The sequence below is a fragment of the Scyliorhinus torazame genome, chromosome 4, assembly GCF_047496885.1.
Source record: "Scyliorhinus torazame isolate Kashiwa2021f chromosome 4, sScyTor2.1, whole genome shotgun sequence".
Taxonomy (NCBI): domain Eukaryota; kingdom Metazoa; phylum Chordata; class Chondrichthyes; order Carcharhiniformes; family Scyliorhinidae; genus Scyliorhinus; species Scyliorhinus torazame.
The window spans coordinates 356,492,171-356,510,598 of NC_092710.1; the positions used below are offsets into that span (position 1 = coordinate 356,492,171).

General features: G+C 65.1%; 1 protein-coding gene across 1 annotated transcript in view; it reads right to left on the reverse strand.

Moving 5' to 3' along the window:
• The window catches only part of LOC140411514 (calpain-2 catalytic subunit-like), a 244,484-nt gene that overhangs the window by 136,145 nt on the left and 89,911 nt on the right, over positions 1 to 18,428 (reverse strand). The window contains exon 8 of the mRNA XM_072500600.1: positions 5,611 to 5,771. Coding sequence (XP_072356701.1) covers positions 5,611 to 5,771 — 161 coding nt within the window. The remainder of the gene's footprint in view (positions 1 to 5,610; positions 5,772 to 18,428) is intronic.

Below are 18,428 nucleotides of genomic sequence, written 5' to 3' on the forward strand. Positions count from 1 at the left end.
GATAGGGTGGGGAAGAAGGCCTATGGAGTGTTGGCCTTTATTGGTAGAGGGATTGAGTTCCGGAGTCGGGAGGTCATGTTGCAGCTGTACAAAACTCTGGTACGGCAGCATTTGGAGTATTGCGTACAGTTCTGGTCACCGCATTATAGGAAGGACGTGGAAGCTTTGGAACGGGTGCAGAGGAGATTTACCAGGATGTTGCCTGGTATGGAGGGAAAATCTTATGAGGAAAGGCTGATTGACTTGAGGTTGTTTTCGTTAGAGAGAAGAAGGTTAAGAGGAGACTTAATAGAGGCATACAAAATGATCAGGGGGTTAGATAGGGTGGACAGTGAGAGCCTTCTCCCGCGGATGGAAATGGCTAGCACGAGGAGACATAGCCTTAAACTGAGGGGTAATAGATATAGGACAGAGGTCAGAGGTAGGTTCTTTACGCAAAGAGTGGTGAGGCCGTGGAGTGCCCTACCTGCAACAGTAGTGAATTCGCCAACATGGAGGGCATTAAAAAGTTTATTGGATAAGCATATGGATGATAATGGCGTAGTGTAGGTTAGATGGCTTTTGTTTTTTGACTTCCCATGTCGGTGCAACATCGTGGGCCGAAGGGCCTGTACTGCGCTGTATCGTTCTATGTTCTATGTTCTATGTAACTCTGCGCGCCCACATTACTGGGGTTAGATTTCCAGTGTAACCTCCAGAGCCCAACATTCCAATTCGGCGGCCCAATACACCCACTCACTATCTGCGGCCTCGCAATCCTCAAGGTTGAACCGCCGTCCTTGTTTGCAAACCTCACCCCAGATTGCAAACCCGTCGCCACTAGGAGCAGACGGTACAGCGCCCAGGATCGGACGTTTATCCGGTCTGAAGTCCAGCGGCTGCTGAAGGAAGGCATAATCCAGGCCAGCAATAGTCCCTGGAGTGCCCAGGTGGTAGTCGTGAAGACCAGGGAGAAACAGAGGATGGTCGTAGACTATAGTCAGACCATCAATAGGTACACGCAGCTAGATGCGTACCCTCTCCCCTGCATATCCGACATATTCAATTGGATTGCACAGTACAAGGTCTTCTCCACCGTGGACCTCAAGTCCGCCTACCACCAGCTCCCCATCCGCCCAGGTGACCGCAAGTACACGGCGTTTGAGGCAGACGGGCGGCTCTACCATTTCCTAAGGGTCCCATTTGGCGTCAAGAACGGAGTCTTGGTCTTCCAACGGGAGATGGACCGAATGGTTGACCAGCACGGTTTACGGGCCACGTTCCCGTATCTCGACAACGTCACCACCTGCGGCCACGACCAGCAGGACCACGACGCCAACCTCCAAAAATTCCTCCAGACCGCTCACGCCCTGAACCTTACCTATAACGAGAAAAAATGCGTTTTTAGCACCAACCGTCTGGCCATCCTGGGGTACGTAGTGCGCAATGGAGTGATAGGCCCCGACCCCCAACGCATGCACCCCCTTATGGAATTTCCCCTCCCCCACTGCTCCAAAGCCCTGAAACGCTGCCTGGGCTTCTTTTCATATTACGCCCAGTGGGTTCCCCAGTACGCAGACAAGGCCCGCCCGCTAATACAGCCCACTACCTTCCCCCTGTCGACAGAGGCTCGCCAGGCCTTCAGCTGCATCAAAGCGGATATCGCAAAGGCTACGATGCACGCGATCGACGAGTCCCTCCCCTTCCAGGTCGAGAGCGACGCATCCGACGTAGCTCTAGCGGCTACCCTTAACCAAGCGGGCAGACCCATGGCCTTTTTCTCCCGAACCCTCCACGCCTCAGAAATCCGCCACTCCTCAGTGGAAAAGGAAGCCCAAGCCATAGTGGAAGCTGTGCGACATTGGAGGCATTACCTGGCCGGCAGGAGATTCACTCTCCTCATGGACCAACGGTCGGTAGCTTTCATGTTTGATAATGCACAGCGGGGCAAAATTAAAAATGACAAGATCTTGAGGTGGAGGATCAAGCTCTCCACCTTCAACTACGAGATATTGTACCGTCCCGGAAAGCTGAACGAGCCGTCCGATGCCCTATCCCGCGGCACATGTGCCAACGCACAAATAGACCGTCTCCAAGCCCTCCACGAGGACCTCTGCCACCCGGGGGTCACTCGGTTCTACCATTTCGTAAAGTCCCGCAACCTCCCCTACTCTGTGGAGGAGGTCCGTACAGTCACCAGGAACTGCCACATCTGCGCAGAGTGCAAACCGCACTTTTTCAGGCCGGATGGTGCGCACCTGATCAAGGCTTCCCGCCCCTTTGAACGCCTCAGTTTGGATTTCAAAGGCCCCTCCCCTCCACCGACCGCAACACATACTTCCTGAATGTGGTGGATGAGTACTCCCGTTTCCCCTTCGCCATCCCCTGCCCCGACTTGACAGCGGCCACAGTCATTAAAGCCCTTAACACCATATTCACACTGTTCGGCTTCCCCGCCTACATACATAGCGACAGGGGGTCCTCCTCCATGAACGACGAGCTGCATCAGTTCCTGCTCACCAGGGGCATTGCCTCGAGCAGGACGACCAGCTACAACCCCCGGGGGAACGGGCAAGTAGAGAGGGAGAACGGCACGGTCTGGAAGACCGTCCTACTGGCCCTACGGTCCAGGGACCGCCCAGTTTCACGGTGGCAGGAGGTCCTCCCAGACGCTCTCCACTCCATCCGGTCGCTACTGTGTACTAGCACTAACCAAACGCCTCACGAGCGCCTCCTTGTCTTCCCTAGGAAGTCCTCCTCCGGAACGTCGCTGCCGACCTGGCTGGCGGCCCCAGGACCCATCTTGCTCCGGAAACATGTGCGGGCACACAAATTGGACCCGTTGGTCGAGAGGGTTCATCTTCTCCACGCAAACCCGCAGTACGCCTACGTGGCGTACCCCGACGGCCGACAGGACACGGTCTCCCTGCGGGACCTGGCGCCCGCCGGAAACACCCCCCCCTCCCCCGACACCGATCATCCCCTCCCTGCCACCGACGCACCCCGCGACCGCCCCCTTCCCGGGGGGATCGGTCCTCCTCCCGTGCCCGCCCAGGAGTAAAGAAACAGGGACGAACAGCGCAACGCTCCCGGAGACGACAGTGCCCGAGCCAGCACCTGCACCACCACCGGGGCTGAGGCGATCGACAAGGACGACCAGGGCACCCGCTCGACTCGTGGAATCCGCGTGACACCAAGAAAACAAGAATTTTGTTGTAAATAATTTTGTTGTAAATAATTCTGACACAAACTTGTACATAGCTAAATGTTGGGCTAAAAATGCATAGCCACTGTTCGAAATTTGTTCCAGGACCAGCCTTGTAAACCCCTACCACCATGCGAACCACCACCCCGCCGGGTTCATTTTTAACAAGTGGTATGTATTAGGGGTAATCTGGTACCTGTGAAGCCGAGAGGCTATTGGCTGACAGGTCCCGGGGTCCTGGTTGGATCTGCCGACTTCTGGCTCCGCCCTGAAGGCGGAGTATAAGAGCTCGAGTTTTCCCAGCAGCCGCATTCTGTAACTGAGCTGCTGTGGAACAAGTCTTGCTTAATAAAGCCTCGATAGACTTCATCACTTCTCGACTTGTGTAAGTCATTGTGCGCTACAAGTTGGTAAGGGTTAATGTGGACATGCCGAATTTCCTTAGTTTCCTGAGGAAGTATAGGCGCTGTTGTGCTTTCTTGGTGGTAGCGTCGATGTGTGTGGACCAGGACAGATTTTTGGAGATGTGCACCCCTAGAAATTTGAAACTGCTCACCATCTCCACCTCGGCCCCGTTGATGCTGACAGGGGTGTGGACAGTACTTTGCTTCCTGAAGTCAATGACCAGCTCTTTAGTTTTGCTGGCATTGAGGGAGAGATTATTGTCGCTACACCACTCCACTAGGTTCTCTATCTCCCTCCTGTATTCGGACTCATCGTTATTCGAGATCCAGCCCACTATGGTCGTATCGTCAGCAAACTTGTAGATGGAGTTGGAACCAAGTTTTGCCACGCAGTCGTGTGTGTACAGGGAGTAGAGTAGGGGGCTAAGTACGCAGCCTTGCGGGGTGCCGGTGTTGAGGACTATTGTGGAGGAGGTGTTGTTGTTCATTCTTACTGATTGTGGTCTGTGGGTCAGAAAGTCGAGGATCCAGTTGCAGAGTGAGGAGCCAAGTGCTAGGTTTTGGAGCTTTGATATGAGCTTGGCTGGGATTATGGTATTGAAGGCGGAGCTGTAGTCAATAAATAGGAGTCTGATGTAGGAGTCCTTGTTGTCGAGATGCTCTAGGGATGAGTGTAGGGCCAGGGAAATGGTGTCTGCTGTGGACCGGTTGCAGCGGTATGCGAATTGCAGTGGATCAAGGCGTTCTGGGAGTATGGAGATGATGCACTTCGTGACCAACCTCTCGAAGCACTTCATTACGATTGAAGTCAGGGCCACTGGTCGGTAGTCATTGAGGCACGTTGCCTGGTTCTTCTTTGGTACCGGTATGATGGTGGTCTTCTTGAAGCAGGTGGGGACCTCGGAGTGGAGTAGGGACAGGTTAAAGATGTCCACGAACACATCTGCCAGCTGGTCCGCGCAGCCTCTGAGTGCACGACCAGGGATCCCGTCTGGGCCCGTCGCCTTCCGAGGGTTCACTTTCAGGAAGGCCAATCTGACTTCGGAAGCTGTGATGGTGGGTATGGGTGAATTATGGGCTGCTGGGGCACTCGACAGCGGATTGTTGGTTACCTGCTCGAACCGAGCATAGAATGCATTGAGTTCATCGGGGAGGGGTGCGCTGCTGCCAGAGATACTGTTCGGCTTCGCTTTGTAGCCCGTTATGTTGTTTAGTCCTTGCCACAACCGCCGAGTCTGTCTGTGACTCCAGCTTGGTTTGATATTCTCTCTTGGCATTCCGGATGGCTTTGCGGAGGTCGTATCTGGATTTCTTGTATAGGTCAGGGTCTTCTGCCTTGAACGCCTCAGACCTGTCCTTCAGTCGGGAGTCAATCTCACGGTTCAGCCATGGTTTCCGGTTGGGGAACGCACGTACTGCTTTCTTTGGCACGCAGTCGTCCACACATTTGCTGATGAAGTCTGTGACGGTGGTGGCATACTCATTTAAGTTAGTCGCTGAGTTCTTAAATATGGACCAGTCCACTGAGAGAATCAGAGAGAGAGAGAGAGAGAGAATCACAGAGAGAGTATCACAGAAAGAGAGAGAATCAGAGAGAGCGAGATGGAAGGAGAGAGTGAAAATGATGACAGAATGAGAGAGAGCAAGCAAGAGTGTGTGACCTACAGAGTGAGAGAAATGGACAGAGTTTGAGACAGTGAAAAAGGAGAGATAAATAGTGATGCGACCATCAATTCGCATGAGACAGAGAGTTGAGGTGAACAGTGGCTTTAATCTACTAGAAGAGTGCCTGCCTGCGACTGTGCTGAGATCCGCCTACAGGGCAGCTGCTCTATATACCTCCCCTGAGGGGGCGGAGCCCACAAGGGCACCAACATGATACAAGCGGTGTAGTACAGTACAATGATCACTAGGTGGAGCCCACATGGGCAACAGGGTGATACAATGTAAATCAGTGGTGAATGGTTCCCATAATACATTCACCACAGAGAGGGAGACAGACAGAGGAAGGGGTTAGGGTACCTGGATAATTGCGGCATCCTCCTGCCGTGGAGCCTCGCCTCCAGCCCTCACTGAACAAGGTGTAATTCCATTTCAGGATCTGGTCACTGCTCAATGTGTCTGGGGTCAGATTGCAAATTTCTATCTTGGAATAATGGCGCAGAAACTCGGGAAAAGCCATCCTGTGAAAGAAAAAACATTTCAATCCTTCATCAGCACATTCAGTTATTCCGAGAGCGATGGGGGTTTGGAAAGTCGGATCGGAGATGGGGTTGGGGACTGGGTAGGGGGAGCAGTGGGAAGGATAGAACGGGAGAGGGAGATTGTAACCGATGCCTATATCCTAGCTGATGCACTATCAACTACGACGAGACGAGAGTAGAGAGTAGTCGAGGCTTTATTACGCAGAGATGCGTTGTCTCCTGCAGCTGTTGCCGAAATGGCTGCAGCTCGGTGAGCACACACATTTATACTCCGCCTACTGGGCGGAGCCAGCAGGCAGGGATCTACCCCCGTACCTGTAGTACAGGAGCCTTACCGGATTACCTCTAATAACAACTATTATACAATCAGTGGGGACTACCACACTAACCAAATGTTCATTGTTGAAAATCTAAAAGCTTCGCTAAAAACATGGAAAAAAAAGAGGGTGATTCAGAGAGGGAGAGGGGAGATTGAGAGAGGGTACGGATAGAGTGGGGGAGGGAAATGGAGAGAGATGGGCAGACAGAGAGAGGGATGAGATAGAGGTGGCGGGAGGAAGGTGGATTTGAAGTGTGTGTGAGCATAGAAAGAGAAAATAGGAGCAGGAGCAGGTCATTTGGCTATTCGAGCCCGCTCCACAATTATTATGATCATGGATGATCCCTTTTATCCCGTATCCCCAGACTGTGACCCCTGGTCCTGGACACACCCACCATCGGGAACATCCTTCCTGCATCGACCCTGTCCAGTCCCCCCCACCATCGGGAACATCCTTCCTGCATCGACCCTGTCCAGTCCCCCCCCCACCATTGGGAACATCCTTCCTGCATCTACCCCGTCCAGTCCTGTTCGAATTTTATAGTCTCCATGAGACCCCCCCTCATTCTTCTGAACTCCAGCGAGAACAATCCCAAACTAGTCAATCTCTCCTCGTACGTCAGTCCCGCCATCCCTGGAATCAGTCTGGTAAACCTTCGCTGCTCTCCCTCGAGAGCAAGAACATCCTTCCTCAGAGAAGGAGACCAAAACTGCCCACAATACTCCAGGTGTGGCCTCACCAAGGCCCTGTACAATTGCAGCAACACATCCCTGCTTCTATACTCGAAACCTCTCGCAATGAAGGCCAACATACCCAAAGATAGAGGAGTCTGGAACTAGAGGGCGGAGGTTTAAGGTGAGAGGGGAGAGATACAAAAGAGACCAGAGGGGACATTTCTTCACACAGAGGGTGGTGAGTGTCTGGAACGAGCTGCCAGAGGCAGTGGTAGAGGTGGGTACAATTTTGTCTTTTAAAAAGCAGTTAGACAGTTCCATGGGCAGGGTGGGTATAGAGGGATATGGGCCAAATGCGGGCAAGTGGGACTAGCTTAGTGATAGAAACTGGGCGGCCATGGACAAGCTGGGCCGAAGGGCCTGTTTCCGTGCTGTAAACATCTAGGACTATATACCATTAGCCTTCTTTACCTGCCTGCTGCACCTGCAGTGACTGGTGTACTAGGGCACCCAGGTCTCGCTGTGCATTCCCTTTCCCAATTTATGGCCATTCAGATAATAAACTGTCTTCCCATTTTTTGCTGCCAAGGTGGACAACCTCGCGTTTAGCCACATTAAACTGTATCTGCCATTCACTTGCCCACTCACTCAGCCTGTCCGAATCACACTGAGGGATCGCGGTCTTCTTTTTCCTTTTCCATGACAAATTTAAAATGTGCAGTGTGATCGCTATCACCAAAATGCTCCCTCAATGCGACCTCGAACACCTGTCTGGTTTCCTTCCCCAGAACTAGGTCGAGCACAGCACCAACCCTTGTTGGAACTTTGATATATTGATAGAAAAGGCTCTTGAGTACATTTGAAGAAATCCTCTCCCTCTAAACTCAATGTGACTATCCCAATTAATGTTGGGCAAGTTGAAATTCCCGAATATAATTACTCTATTATCGATTTTACACACCGCAGTGAACAGTCTACTGATGCGACCATCAATTCACACGAGACGATTAGTAGAAGTGAACAGTGATTTTAATAAGTTACATTTCTGCCTGCCTGCGACTGCTCAGTACTGAGTGCCACCTACAGGCTGCAGATCTATATACCTCCCCCGAGGGGGCGGAGCCACAGGCGGAGCCCACAAGGGCATCAACGTAATACAACACAATACAGCGGTGAATTGTAGCAGCAATACCTTAACCACACCGACATGGCTGATCCTCCATTGCCACCTGACTATTGGGTGGATTCGCTGGTCTGTAATACACTCCCAGCAGTGTGACTACCCCCTTAGTATTCCTAAACTCTACCCACAAAGCCTCATTAGAAGACGCTTCCAGGCTGGTTTAGCACAGTGGGATAAGCAGCTGGCTTGCAATGCAGAACAATGCCAGCAGCACGGTTCAATTCCCGTACCGGCCTCCCCGAACAGGCGGCGGAATGTGGCGACTAGGGGCTTTTCACAGTAACTTCATTGAAGCCTACTTGTGACAATAAGCGATTATTATTCCAAGATATTGTCTCTCCTCACTGCAGTAACAGACTCCTTCATTAATGGTACCTCCTCTTTTACCCCCTCCCCTGTCCTACCTGAAGATCCTCTAACCCGGAATGTTCAGCTGCCAGTCCTGCCCCTCCCTCAACCACGTCTCTGTGATGGCAACAATATCACGACTCCATGTGTCAATACACGCCCTCAACTCATCTGTCTTACCTGTGATGCTCCTGGCATTAAAGTAGAGGCTATGCGCCCTTGCTGTACTCCCTTCAAACTCAACACGCTGAGTCCCTCTTGTATAAACAGTGTCCCCCCGACTCCTGCTGCGCGAGTTTAAATCCCCCCCAACAGCACCAGCAAACTAGTGACGTGGTTGGGGGGGGGGGGGGGGGGGGTGGTGGTACAAAGTGAGGGTGTTAGAGAGAAAGGAAGGCGGGAGGAGAAGACAGGGAGAGAGAAGACAGGTGGAGCAGGAGAGCGGTAGAGCGAGAGTGGGAGAGAGAACGAGGGAGAGTGAGGAAGGGGGGAGTGAGGAAGGGAGGGAGAGAGGAAGAGGGGAGAGAGGTAAAGAGACAGAGAGGGGGCGAAGAAGCAAGTGGAAGGGAGGGAGGCGGAGGGAGGGAGGCGGAGGGAGGGAGGCGGAGGGAGGGAGGCGGAGGGAGGGAGGGAGGTGGAGGGAAGGAGGCGGAGGGAGCAGGAGGGAGGGAGGGAGGGATGTGGAGGGAGGGAGGGAGGCTGAGGGAGGGAGGCGGAGGGAGGGAGGCGGAGGGAGGGAGGGAGGCGGAGGGAGGGAGGGAGGCGGAGGGAGGGAGGGAGGCGGAGGGAGGGAGGGAGGCGGAGGGAGGGAGGGAGGCGGAGGGAGGGAGGGAGGCGGAGGGAGGGAGGGAGGCGGAGGGAGGGAGGCGGAGGGAGGGAGGCGGAGGGAGGGAGGAAGGCGGAGGGAGGGAGGCGGAGGGAGCAGGAGGGAGGGAGGGAGGGAGGCGGAGGGAGGGAGGGAGGCGGAGGGAGGGAGGCGGAGGGAGCAGGAGGGAGGGAGGGAGGGACGTGGAGGGAGGGAGGCGGAGTGAGGCGGAGGGAGGGAGGCGGAGGGAGGGAGGCGGAGGGAGGGAGGCGGAGGGAGGGAGGCGGAGGGAGGGAGGCGGAGGGAGGGAGGCGGAGGGAGGGAGGCGGAGGGAGGGAGGCGGAGGGAGGGAGGCGGAGGGAGGGAGGCGGAGGGAGGGAGGCGGAGGGAGGGAGGCGGAGGGAGGGAGGCGGAGGGAGGGAGGCGGAGGGAGGCGGAGGGAGGGAGGCGGAGGGAGGGAGGCGGAGGGAGGGAGGCGGAGGGAGGGAGGCGGAGGGAGGGAGGCGGAGGGAGGGAGGCGGAGGGAGGGAGGCGGAGGGAGGGAGGCGGAGGGAGGGAGGCGGAGGGAGGGAGGCGGAGGGAGGGAGGCGGAGGGAGGCAGGCGGAGGGAGGGAGGCGGAGGGAGGAAGGCGGAGGGAGGTAGGCGGAGGGAGGGAGGGAGGGAGGCGGAGGGAGGGAGGGAGGGAGGCGGAGGGAGGGTGGGTGGCGGAGGGAGGGAGGCGGAGGGAGGGAGGCGGAGGGAGGGAGGCGGAGGAGGGAGGCGGAGGAGGGAGGGAGGCGGAGGAGGGGAGGCGGAGGGAGGGAGGCGGAGGGAGGGCGGCGGAGGGAGGCAGGGAGGCGGAGGGAGGGAGGCGGAGGGAGGGAGGCGGAGGGAGGGCGGCGGAGGGAAGGAGGCGGAGGGAAGGAGGCGGACGGAGGCAGGTGGAGGGAGGGAGGGAGGCGGAGGGAGGGAGGGAGGCGGAGGGAGGGAGGCGGAGGGAGGGAGGGAGGCGGAGGGAGGGAGGAGGAGGGAGGGAGGCGGAGGGAGGGAGGCGGAGGGAGGGAGGCGGAGGGAGGGAGGCGGAGGGAGGGAGGCGGAGGGAGGGAGGCGGAGGGAGGGAGGCGGAGGGAGGGAGGCGGAGGGAGGGAGGCAGCGGGAGGGAGGCAGCGGGCGGGAGGCGGAGGGGGAGGCGGAGGGAGGGAGGAGGAGGGAGGGAGGAGGAGGGAGGGAGGCGGATGGAGGGAGGGAGGCGGAGGGAGGGAGGAGGAGGGAGGGAGGCAGCGGGAGGGAGGAGGAGGGAGGGAGGAGGAGGAGGGAGGGAGGAGGAGGAGGGAGGGAGGCGGAGGGAGGGAGGCGGAGGGGGAGGGAGGCGGAGGGAGGGAGGCGGAGGGAGGGAGGCGGAGGGAGCAGGAGGGAGGGAGGGAGGGAGGGATGTGGAGGGAGGGAGGGAGGCGGAGGGAGGGAGGGAGGGATGTGGAGGGAGGGAGGGAGGCGGAGGGAGGGAGGCTGAGGGAGGGAGGGAGAAGGGATGTGGAGGGAGGGAGGGAGGCGGAGGGAGGGAGAAGGAGGGAGGGAGGCGGAGGGAGGGAGGCGGAGGGAAGGAGGGAGGCGGAGGGAGGGAGGCGGAGGGAGGGAGGGAGGCGGAGGGAGGGAGGGAGGTGGAGGGAGGGAGGTGGAGGGAGGAAGGCGGAGGGAGGGAAGCGGAGGGAGGGAGGGAGGCGGAGGGGGGAGGCGGAGGGGGGGAAGCGGAGGGAGGGAGGGAGGCGGAGGGGGAGGCGGAGGGAGGGAGGCGGAGGGAGGGAGGCGGAGGGAGCAGGAGGGAGGGAGGGAGGGATGTGGAGGGAGGGAGGCGGAGGGAGGGAGGCGGAGGGAGGTAGGCGGAGGGAGGGAGGCGGAGGGAGGGAGGAGGAGGGAGGGAGGCGGAGGGAGGGAGGCGGAGGGAGGGAGGCGGAGGGAGGAAGGCGGAGGGAGGGAGGCGGAGGGAGGGAGGCGGAGGGAGCAGGAGGGAGGGAGGGAGGGAGGGATGTGGATGGAGGGAGGGAGGGGGGAGGGAGGGAGGCGGAGGGAGGGAGGGGGAGGGAGGGAGGCGGAGGGAGGGAGGCGGAGGGAGGGAGGCGGAGGGAGGGAGGCGGAGGGAGGGAGGCGGAGGGGGGAGGCGGAGGGAGGGAGGCGGAGGGAGGGAGGCGGAGCGGGGGAGGGTGGGAGGCGGAGGGACGGAAGGAGGCGGAGGGAGGGACGTGGAGGGAGGAAGGCGGAGTGAGAGAAGCGGAGGGAGGGAGGGAGGCGGAGGGGAGAGGCGGAGGGGGGGAGCGGAGGGAGGGAGGGAGGCGGAGGGGGGGAGGCGGAGGGGGGGAGGCGGAGAGAGGGAGACGGAGGGAGGGAGGCGGATGGAGGGAGGTAGGCGGAGGGAGGGGGGGAGGGAGGAAGGGAGGGAGGCGGAGGGAGGGAGGTGGAGGGAGGTGGAGGGAGGGAGGCGGAGGGAGGGAGGCGGAGGGAGGGAGGCGGAGGGAGGGAGGCGGAGGGAGGGAGGCGGAGGGAGGGAGGCGGAGGGAGGGAGGCGGAGGGAGGGAGGCGGAGGGAGGGAGGCGGAGGGAGGGAGGCGGAGGGAGGGAGGCGGAGGGAGGGAGGCGGAGGGAGGGAGGCGGAGGTGGGGAGGCGGAGGGGGGGAAGCGGAGGGAGGTGGAGGGGGGGAGGCGGAGGGGGGGAGGCGGAGAGAGGGAGGCGGAGGGAGGGAGGCGGATGGAGGGAGATAGGCGGAGGGAGGCGGAGGGAGGGAGGCGGAGGGAGGGAGGCGGAGGGAGGGAGGCGGAGGGAGGGAGGCGGAGGGAGGGAGGCGGAGGGAGGGAGGCGGAGGGAGGGAGGCGGAGGGAGGGAGGCGGAGGGAGGGAGGCGGAGGGAGGGAGGCGGAGGGAGGGAGGGAGGCGGAGGGAGGGAGGGAGGCGGAGGGAGGGAGGGAGGCGGAGGGAGGGAGGGAGGCGGAGGGAGGGAGGGAGGCGGAGGGAGGGAGGGAGGCGGAGGGAGGGAGGGAGGCGGAGGGAGGGAGGGAGGCGGAGGGAGGGAGGGAGGCGGAGGGAGGGAGGCGGAGGGAGGGAGGGAGGCGGAGGGAGGAAGGCGGAGGGAGGGAGGCGGAGGGAGGGAGGCGGAGGGAGGGAGGCGGAGGGAGGGAGGCGGAGGGAGGGAGGCGGAGGGAGGGAGGCGGAGGGAGGGAGGCGGAGGGAGGGAGGCGGAGGGAGGGAGGCGGAGGGAGGGAGACGGAGGGAGGCGTAGGGAGGGAGGCAGGCGTAGGGAGGGAGGGAGGCGTAGGGAGGGAGGCGTAGGGAGGGAGGCGTAGGGAGGGAGGCGGAGGGAGGGAGGCGGAGGGAGGGAGGCGGAGGGAGGGAGGCGGAGGGAGGGAGGCGGAGGGAGGGAGGCGGAGGGAGGGAGGCGGAGGGAGGGAGGCGGAGGGAGGGAGGCGGAGGGAGGGAGGCGGAGGGAGGGAGGCGGAAGGAGGGAGGGAGGCGGAGGGAGGTGGAGGGAGGAAGGCGGAGGGAGGGAAGCGGAGGGAGGGAGGGAAGCGGAGGGAGGGAGGGAGGCGGGGGGGAGGCGGAGGGGGGGAAGCGGAGGGAGGGAGGGAGGCGGAGGGGGGAGGCGGAGGGGGGAGGCGGAGAGAGGGAGGCGGAGGGAGGGAGGCGGAGGGAGGGAGGCGGATGGAGGGAGGCAGGCGGAGGGAGGGAGGGGGAGGTAGGGAGGGAGGGAGGCGGAGGGAGGGAGGTGGAGGGAGGCGGAGGGAGGGAGGCGGAGGGAGGGAGGCGGAGGGAGGGAGGCGGAGGGAGGGAGGCGGAGGGAGGGAGGCGGAGGGAGGGAGGCGGAGGGAGGGAGGCGGAGGGAGGGAGGCGGAGGGAGGGAGGGAGGCGGAGGGAGGGAGGCGGAGGGAGGGAGGCGGAGGGAGGGAGGCGGAGGGAGGGAGGCGGAGGGAGGGAGGGAGGCGGAGGGAGGGAGGCGGAGGGAGGGAGGCGGAGGGAGGGAGGGAGGCGGACGGAGGGAGGGAGGCGGAGGGAGGGAGGGAGGCGGAGGGAGGGAGGGAGGGAGGGAGGCGGAGGGAGGGAGGGAGGGAGGGAGGGTGGAGGGAGGGAGGTGGAGGGAGGAAGGCGGAGGGAGGGAGGCGGAGGGAGGGAGGCGGAGGGAGGGAGGCGGAGGGAGGGAGGCGGAGGGAGGGAGGCGGAGGGAGGGAGGCGGAGGGAGGGAGGCGGAGGGAGGGAGGCGGAGGGAGGGAGGCGGAGGGAGGGAGGCGGAGGGAGGGAGGCGGAGGGAGGGAGATGGAGGGAGGGAGGCGGAGGGAGGGGAGGCGGAGGGAGGGAGGGAGGCGGAGGGAGGGAGGGAGGCGGAGGGAGTGAGGTGGAGGGAGGAAGGCGGAGGCAGGGAGGCGGAGGGAGGGAGGCGGAGGGAGGGAGGCGGAGGGAGGGAGGCGGAGGGAGGAAGGCGGAGGGAGGGAAGCGGAGGAAGGGAGGGAGGCGGAGGGGGAGGCGGAGGGAGGAAGGGAGGCGGCGGGAGGGAGGTGGAGGGAGGAAGGCGGAGGGAGGGAAGCGGAGGAAGGGAGGGAGGCGGAGGGGGGAGGCGGAGGGAGGGAGGGAGGGAGGTGGAGGGAGGCGGAGGGAGGGAGGTGGAGGGAGGCGGAGGTGGAGGGAGGTGGAGGGAGGCGGAGGGAGGGAGGCGGAGGGAGGGAGGCGGAGGGAGGGAGGCGGAGGGAGGTAGGCGGAGGGAGGGAGGCGGAGGGAGGGAGGAGGAGGGAGGGAGGCGGAGGGAGGGAGGCGGAGGGAGGAAGGCGGAGGGAGGGAGGCGGAGGGAGGCGGAGGGAGGGAGGCGGAGGGAAGCAGGAGGGAGGGAGGGATGTGGAGGGAGGGAGGGAGGGGGAGGGAGGGAGGCGGAGGGAGGGAGGCGGAGGGAGGGAGGCGGAGGGAGGGAGGCGGAGGGAGGGAGGCGGAGGGGGAGGCGGAGGGAGGGAGGCGGAGGGAGGGAGGCGGAGCGGGGGAGGGTGGGAGGCGGAGGGACGGAAGGAGCGGAGGGAGGGACGTGGAGGGAGGAAGGCGGAGGGAGGAAGGCGGAGGGAGGGAAGCGGAGGGAGGGAGGGAGGCGGAGGGGGGAGGCGGAGGGGGGGGAGCGGAGGGAGGGAGGGAGGCGGAGGGGGGAGGCGGAGGGGGGGAGGCGGAGAGAGGGAGGCGGAGAGAGGGAGACGGAGGGAGGGAGGCGGATGGAGGGAGGGAGACGGAGGGAGGGAGGCGGATGGAGGGAGGTAGGCGGAGGGAGGGGGGGGGAGGGAGGGAGGGAGGGAGGTGGAGGGAGGCGGAGGGAGGGAGGTGGAGGGAGGCGGAGGGAGGGAGGCGGAGGGAGGGAGGCGGAGGGAGGGAGGCGGAGGGAGGCGGAGGGAGGGAGGCGGAGGGAGGCGGAGGGAGGGAGGCGGACGGAGGGAGGCGGAGTGAGGGAGGCGGAGGGAGGGAGGCGGAGGGAGGGAGGCGGAGGGAGGGAGGCGGAGGGAGGGAGGCGGAGGGAGGGAGTCGGAGGGAGGGAGGCGGAGGGAGGGAGGCGGAGGTGGGGGAGGCGGAGGGGGGGGAAGCGGAGGGAGGGAGGGAGGTGGAGGGGGGAGGCGGAGGGAGGGAGGCGGAGAGAGGGAGGCGGAGGGAGGGAGGTAGGCGGAGGGAGGGAGGGGAGGGAGGGAGGTGGAGGGAGGCGGAGGGAGGGAGGCGGAGGGAGGGAGGCGGAGGGAGGGAGGCGGAGGGAGGGAGGCGGAGGGAGGGAGGCGGAGGGAGGGAGGCGGAGGGGAGGGAGGCGGAGGGAGGGAGGCGGAGGGAGGGAGGCGGGGAGGGAGGGAGGCGGCGGGAGGCGGAGGGGAGGGAGGCGGAGGGAGGGAGGGAGGCGGAGGGAGGGAGGGAGGCGGAGGGAGGGAGGGAGGCGGAGGGAGGGAGGGAGGCGGAGGGAGGGAGGGAGGCGGAGGGAGGGAGGTAGGCGGAGGGAGGAAGGCGGGAGGGAGGAAGGCGGAGGGAGGGAGGCGGAGGGGAGGGAGGCGGAGGGAGGGAGGCGGAGGGAGGGAGGCGGAGGGAGGGAGGCGGAGGGAGGGAGGCGGAGGGAGGGAGGCGGAGGGAGGGAGGCGGAGGGAGGGAGGCGGAGGGAGGGAGGCGGAGGGAGGGAGGCGGAGGGAGGGAGGCGGAGGGAGGGAGACGGAGGGAGGGAGACGGAGGGAGGGAGGGAGGCGGAGGGAGGGAGGCGGAGGGAGGGAGGCGGAGGGAGGGAGGCGGAGGGAGGGAGGCGGAGGGAGGGAGGCGGAGGGAGGGAGGCGGAGGGAGGGAGGCGGAGGGAGGGAGGCGGAGGGAGGGAGGCGGAGGGAGGGAGGCGGAGGGAGGGAGGCGGAGGGAGGGAGGCGGAGGGAGGGAGGCGGAAGGAGGGAGGGAGGCGGAAGGAGGGAGGGAGGCGGAGGGAGGTGGAGGGAGGAAGGCGGAGGGAGGGAAGCGGAGGGAGGTGAGGGAGGCGGGGGGGAGGCGGAGGGGGGGAAGCGGAGGGAGGGAGGGAGGCGGAGGGGGGAGGCGGAGAGAGGGAGGCGGAGAGAGGGAGGCAGAGAGAGGGAGGCAGAGAGAGGGAGGCGGAGGGAGGGAGGCGGAGGGAGGGAGGCGGAGGGAGGGAGGCGGATGGAGGGAGGGAGGCGGATGGAGGGAGGCAGGCGGAGGGAGGGAGGGAGGGGAGGGAGGGGGAGGGAGGGAGGGAGGGAGGTGGAGGGAGGCGGAGGGAGGGAGGCGGAGGGAGGGAGGGAGGCGGAGGGAGGGAGGCGGAGGGAGGGAGGCGGAGGGAGGGAGGGAGGCGGAGGGAGGGAGGGAGGCGGAGGGAGGGAGGGAGGGAGGCGGAGGGAGGGAGGCGGAGGGAGGAAGGCGGAGGGAGGGAGGCGGAGGGAGGGAGGCGGAGGGAGGGAGGTGGAGGGAGGGAGGCGGAGGGAGGGAGGCGGAGGGAGGGAGGCGGAGGGAGGGAGGCGGAGGGAGGGAGGCGGAGGGAGGGAGGCGGAGGGAGGGAGGCGGAGGGAGGGAGGCGGAGGGAGGGAGGCGGAGGGAGGGAGGGAGGCGGAGGGAGGGAGGGAGGCGGACGGAGGGAGGGAGGCGGAGGGAGGGAGGGAGGCGGAGGGAGTGAGGTGGAGGGAGGAAGGCGGAGGGAGGGAGGCGGAGGGAGGGAGGCGGAGGGAGGGAGGCGGAGGGAGGGAGGCGGAGGGAGGGAGGCGGAGGGAGGGAGGCGGAGGGAGGGAGGTGGAGGGAGGAAGGCGGAGGGAGGGAAGCGGAGGAAGGGAGGGAGGCGGAGGGGGAGGCGGAGGGAGGGAGGGAGGCGGCGGGAGGGAGGTGGAGGGAGGAAGGCGGAGGGAGGGAAGCGGAGGAAGGGAGGGAGGCGGAGGGGGGAGGCGGAGGGAGGGAGGGAGGGAGGGAGGGAGGTGGAGGGAGGCGGAGGGAGGGAGGTGGAGGGAGGCGGAGGTGGAGGGAGGCGGAGGTGGAGGGAGGTGGAGGGAGGCGGAGGGAGGGAGGCGGAGGGAGGGAGGCGGAGGGAGGGGGCGGAGGGGAGGGAGGCGGAGGGAGGGAGGCGGAGGGAGGGAGGCGGAGGGAGGGAGGCGGAGGGAGGGAGGCGGAGGCGAGGGAGCGGAGGGCGAGGAGGGAGGCGGAGGGAGGGAGGCGGAGGGAGGGAGGCGGGGAGGGAGGGAGGCGGAGGGAGGGAGGCGGAGGGAGGGAGGGCGGAGGGAGGGAGGCGGAGGGAGGGGAGGCGGAGGAGGGAGGGAGGCGGAGGAGGGAGGAGGGAGGAAGGAGGGAGGTGGAGGGAGGGAGGTGGAGGGAGGGAGGTGGGAGGGAGGGAGGTGGAGGGAGGGAGGGAGGTGGAGGGAGGGAGGCGGAGGGAGGGGAGGCGGAGGGAGGGAGGCGGAGGGAGGGAGGCGGAGGGAGGGAGGCGGAGGGAGGGAGGCGGAGGGAGGGAGGCGGAGGGAGGGAGGCGGAGGGAGGGGAGGCGGAGGGAGGGAGGCGGAGGGAGGGAGACGGAGGGAGGGAGGCGGAGGGAGGGAGACGGAGGGAGGGAGGCGGAGGGAGGGAGACGGAGGGAGGGAGGGAGGCGGAGGGGAGGGAGGGAGGCGGAGGGAGGGAGGCGGAGGGAGGGAGGGGAGGCGGAGGGAGGGAGGGAGGCGGAGGGAGGGAGGGAGGCGGAGGGAGTGAGGCGGAGGAGGGAGGCGGAGGGAGGGAGGCGGAGGGAGGGAGGCGGAGGGAGGGGAGGCGGAGGGAGGGAGGCGGAGGGAGGGAGGCGGAGGGAGGGAGGCGGAGGGAGGGAGGGAGGCGGAGGAGGGAGGCGGAGGGTGGGAGGTGGAGGGAGGGAGGTGGAGGGAGGGAGGTGGAGGGAGGAAGGCGGAGGGAGGGAAGCGGAGGGAGGGGAGGGAGGCGGAGGGGGGAGGCGGAGGGGGGGAAGCGGAGGGAGGGAGGGAGGCGGAGGGGGGGAGGCGGAGGGGGGAGGCGGAGAGAGGGAGGCGGAGGGAGGTAGGCGGAGGGGGAGGGGGAGGGGAGGGAGGGGAGGGGAGGGAGGGGAGGGAGGCGAGGGGAGGGAGGGAGGGGAGGGAGGGGAGGGGAGGGGGGAGGCGGAGGGAGGGAGGCGGAGGGAGGGAGGCGGAGGAGGGAGGCGGAGGGAGGGAGGCGGGAGGGAGGGAGGCGGAGGGAGGGAGGCGGAGGGAGGGAGGCGGGAGGGAGGGAGGCGGAGGGAGGGAGGCGGAGGAGGAGGCGGAGGGAGGGAGGCGGAGGGAGGGAGGCGGAGGGAGGGAGGCGGAGGGAGGGAGGCGGAGGGAGGGAGGCGAGGGAGCGGAGGGAGGGAGGCGGAGGGAGGGAGGCGGAGGGAGGGGAGGGCGGAGGGAGGGAGGCGGAGGGAGGGAGGCGGGAGGAGGCGAGGGAGGGAGGCGGAGGGAGGGAGGCGGAGGGAGGGAGGCGGAGGGAGGGAGGCGAGGAGGGAGAGCGGAGGGAGGGAGGCGGAGGGAAGCGGAGGGAGGGAGGCGGAGGGAGGGAGGCGGAGGGAGGCGGAGGGGAGGGAGGCGGAGGGAGGCGGAGGGAGGAGGGAGGGAGGCGGAGGGGAGGGAGGGAGGGAGGGAGGGAGGAGGGAGGCTGAGGGAGGGGAGGGAGGTGGAGGAGGGAGGCGGAGGGAGGGAGGGAGCGGAGGGAGGGAGGGAGGCGGAGGGAGGGAGGGAGGGAGGCGGAGGGAGGGAGGGAGGCGGAGGGGAGGGAGGGAGGGCGGAGGGAGGGGGAGGGAGGGAGGCGGAGGGAGGGAGGAGGGAGGGAGGCGGAGGGCGGAGGGAGGGGGAG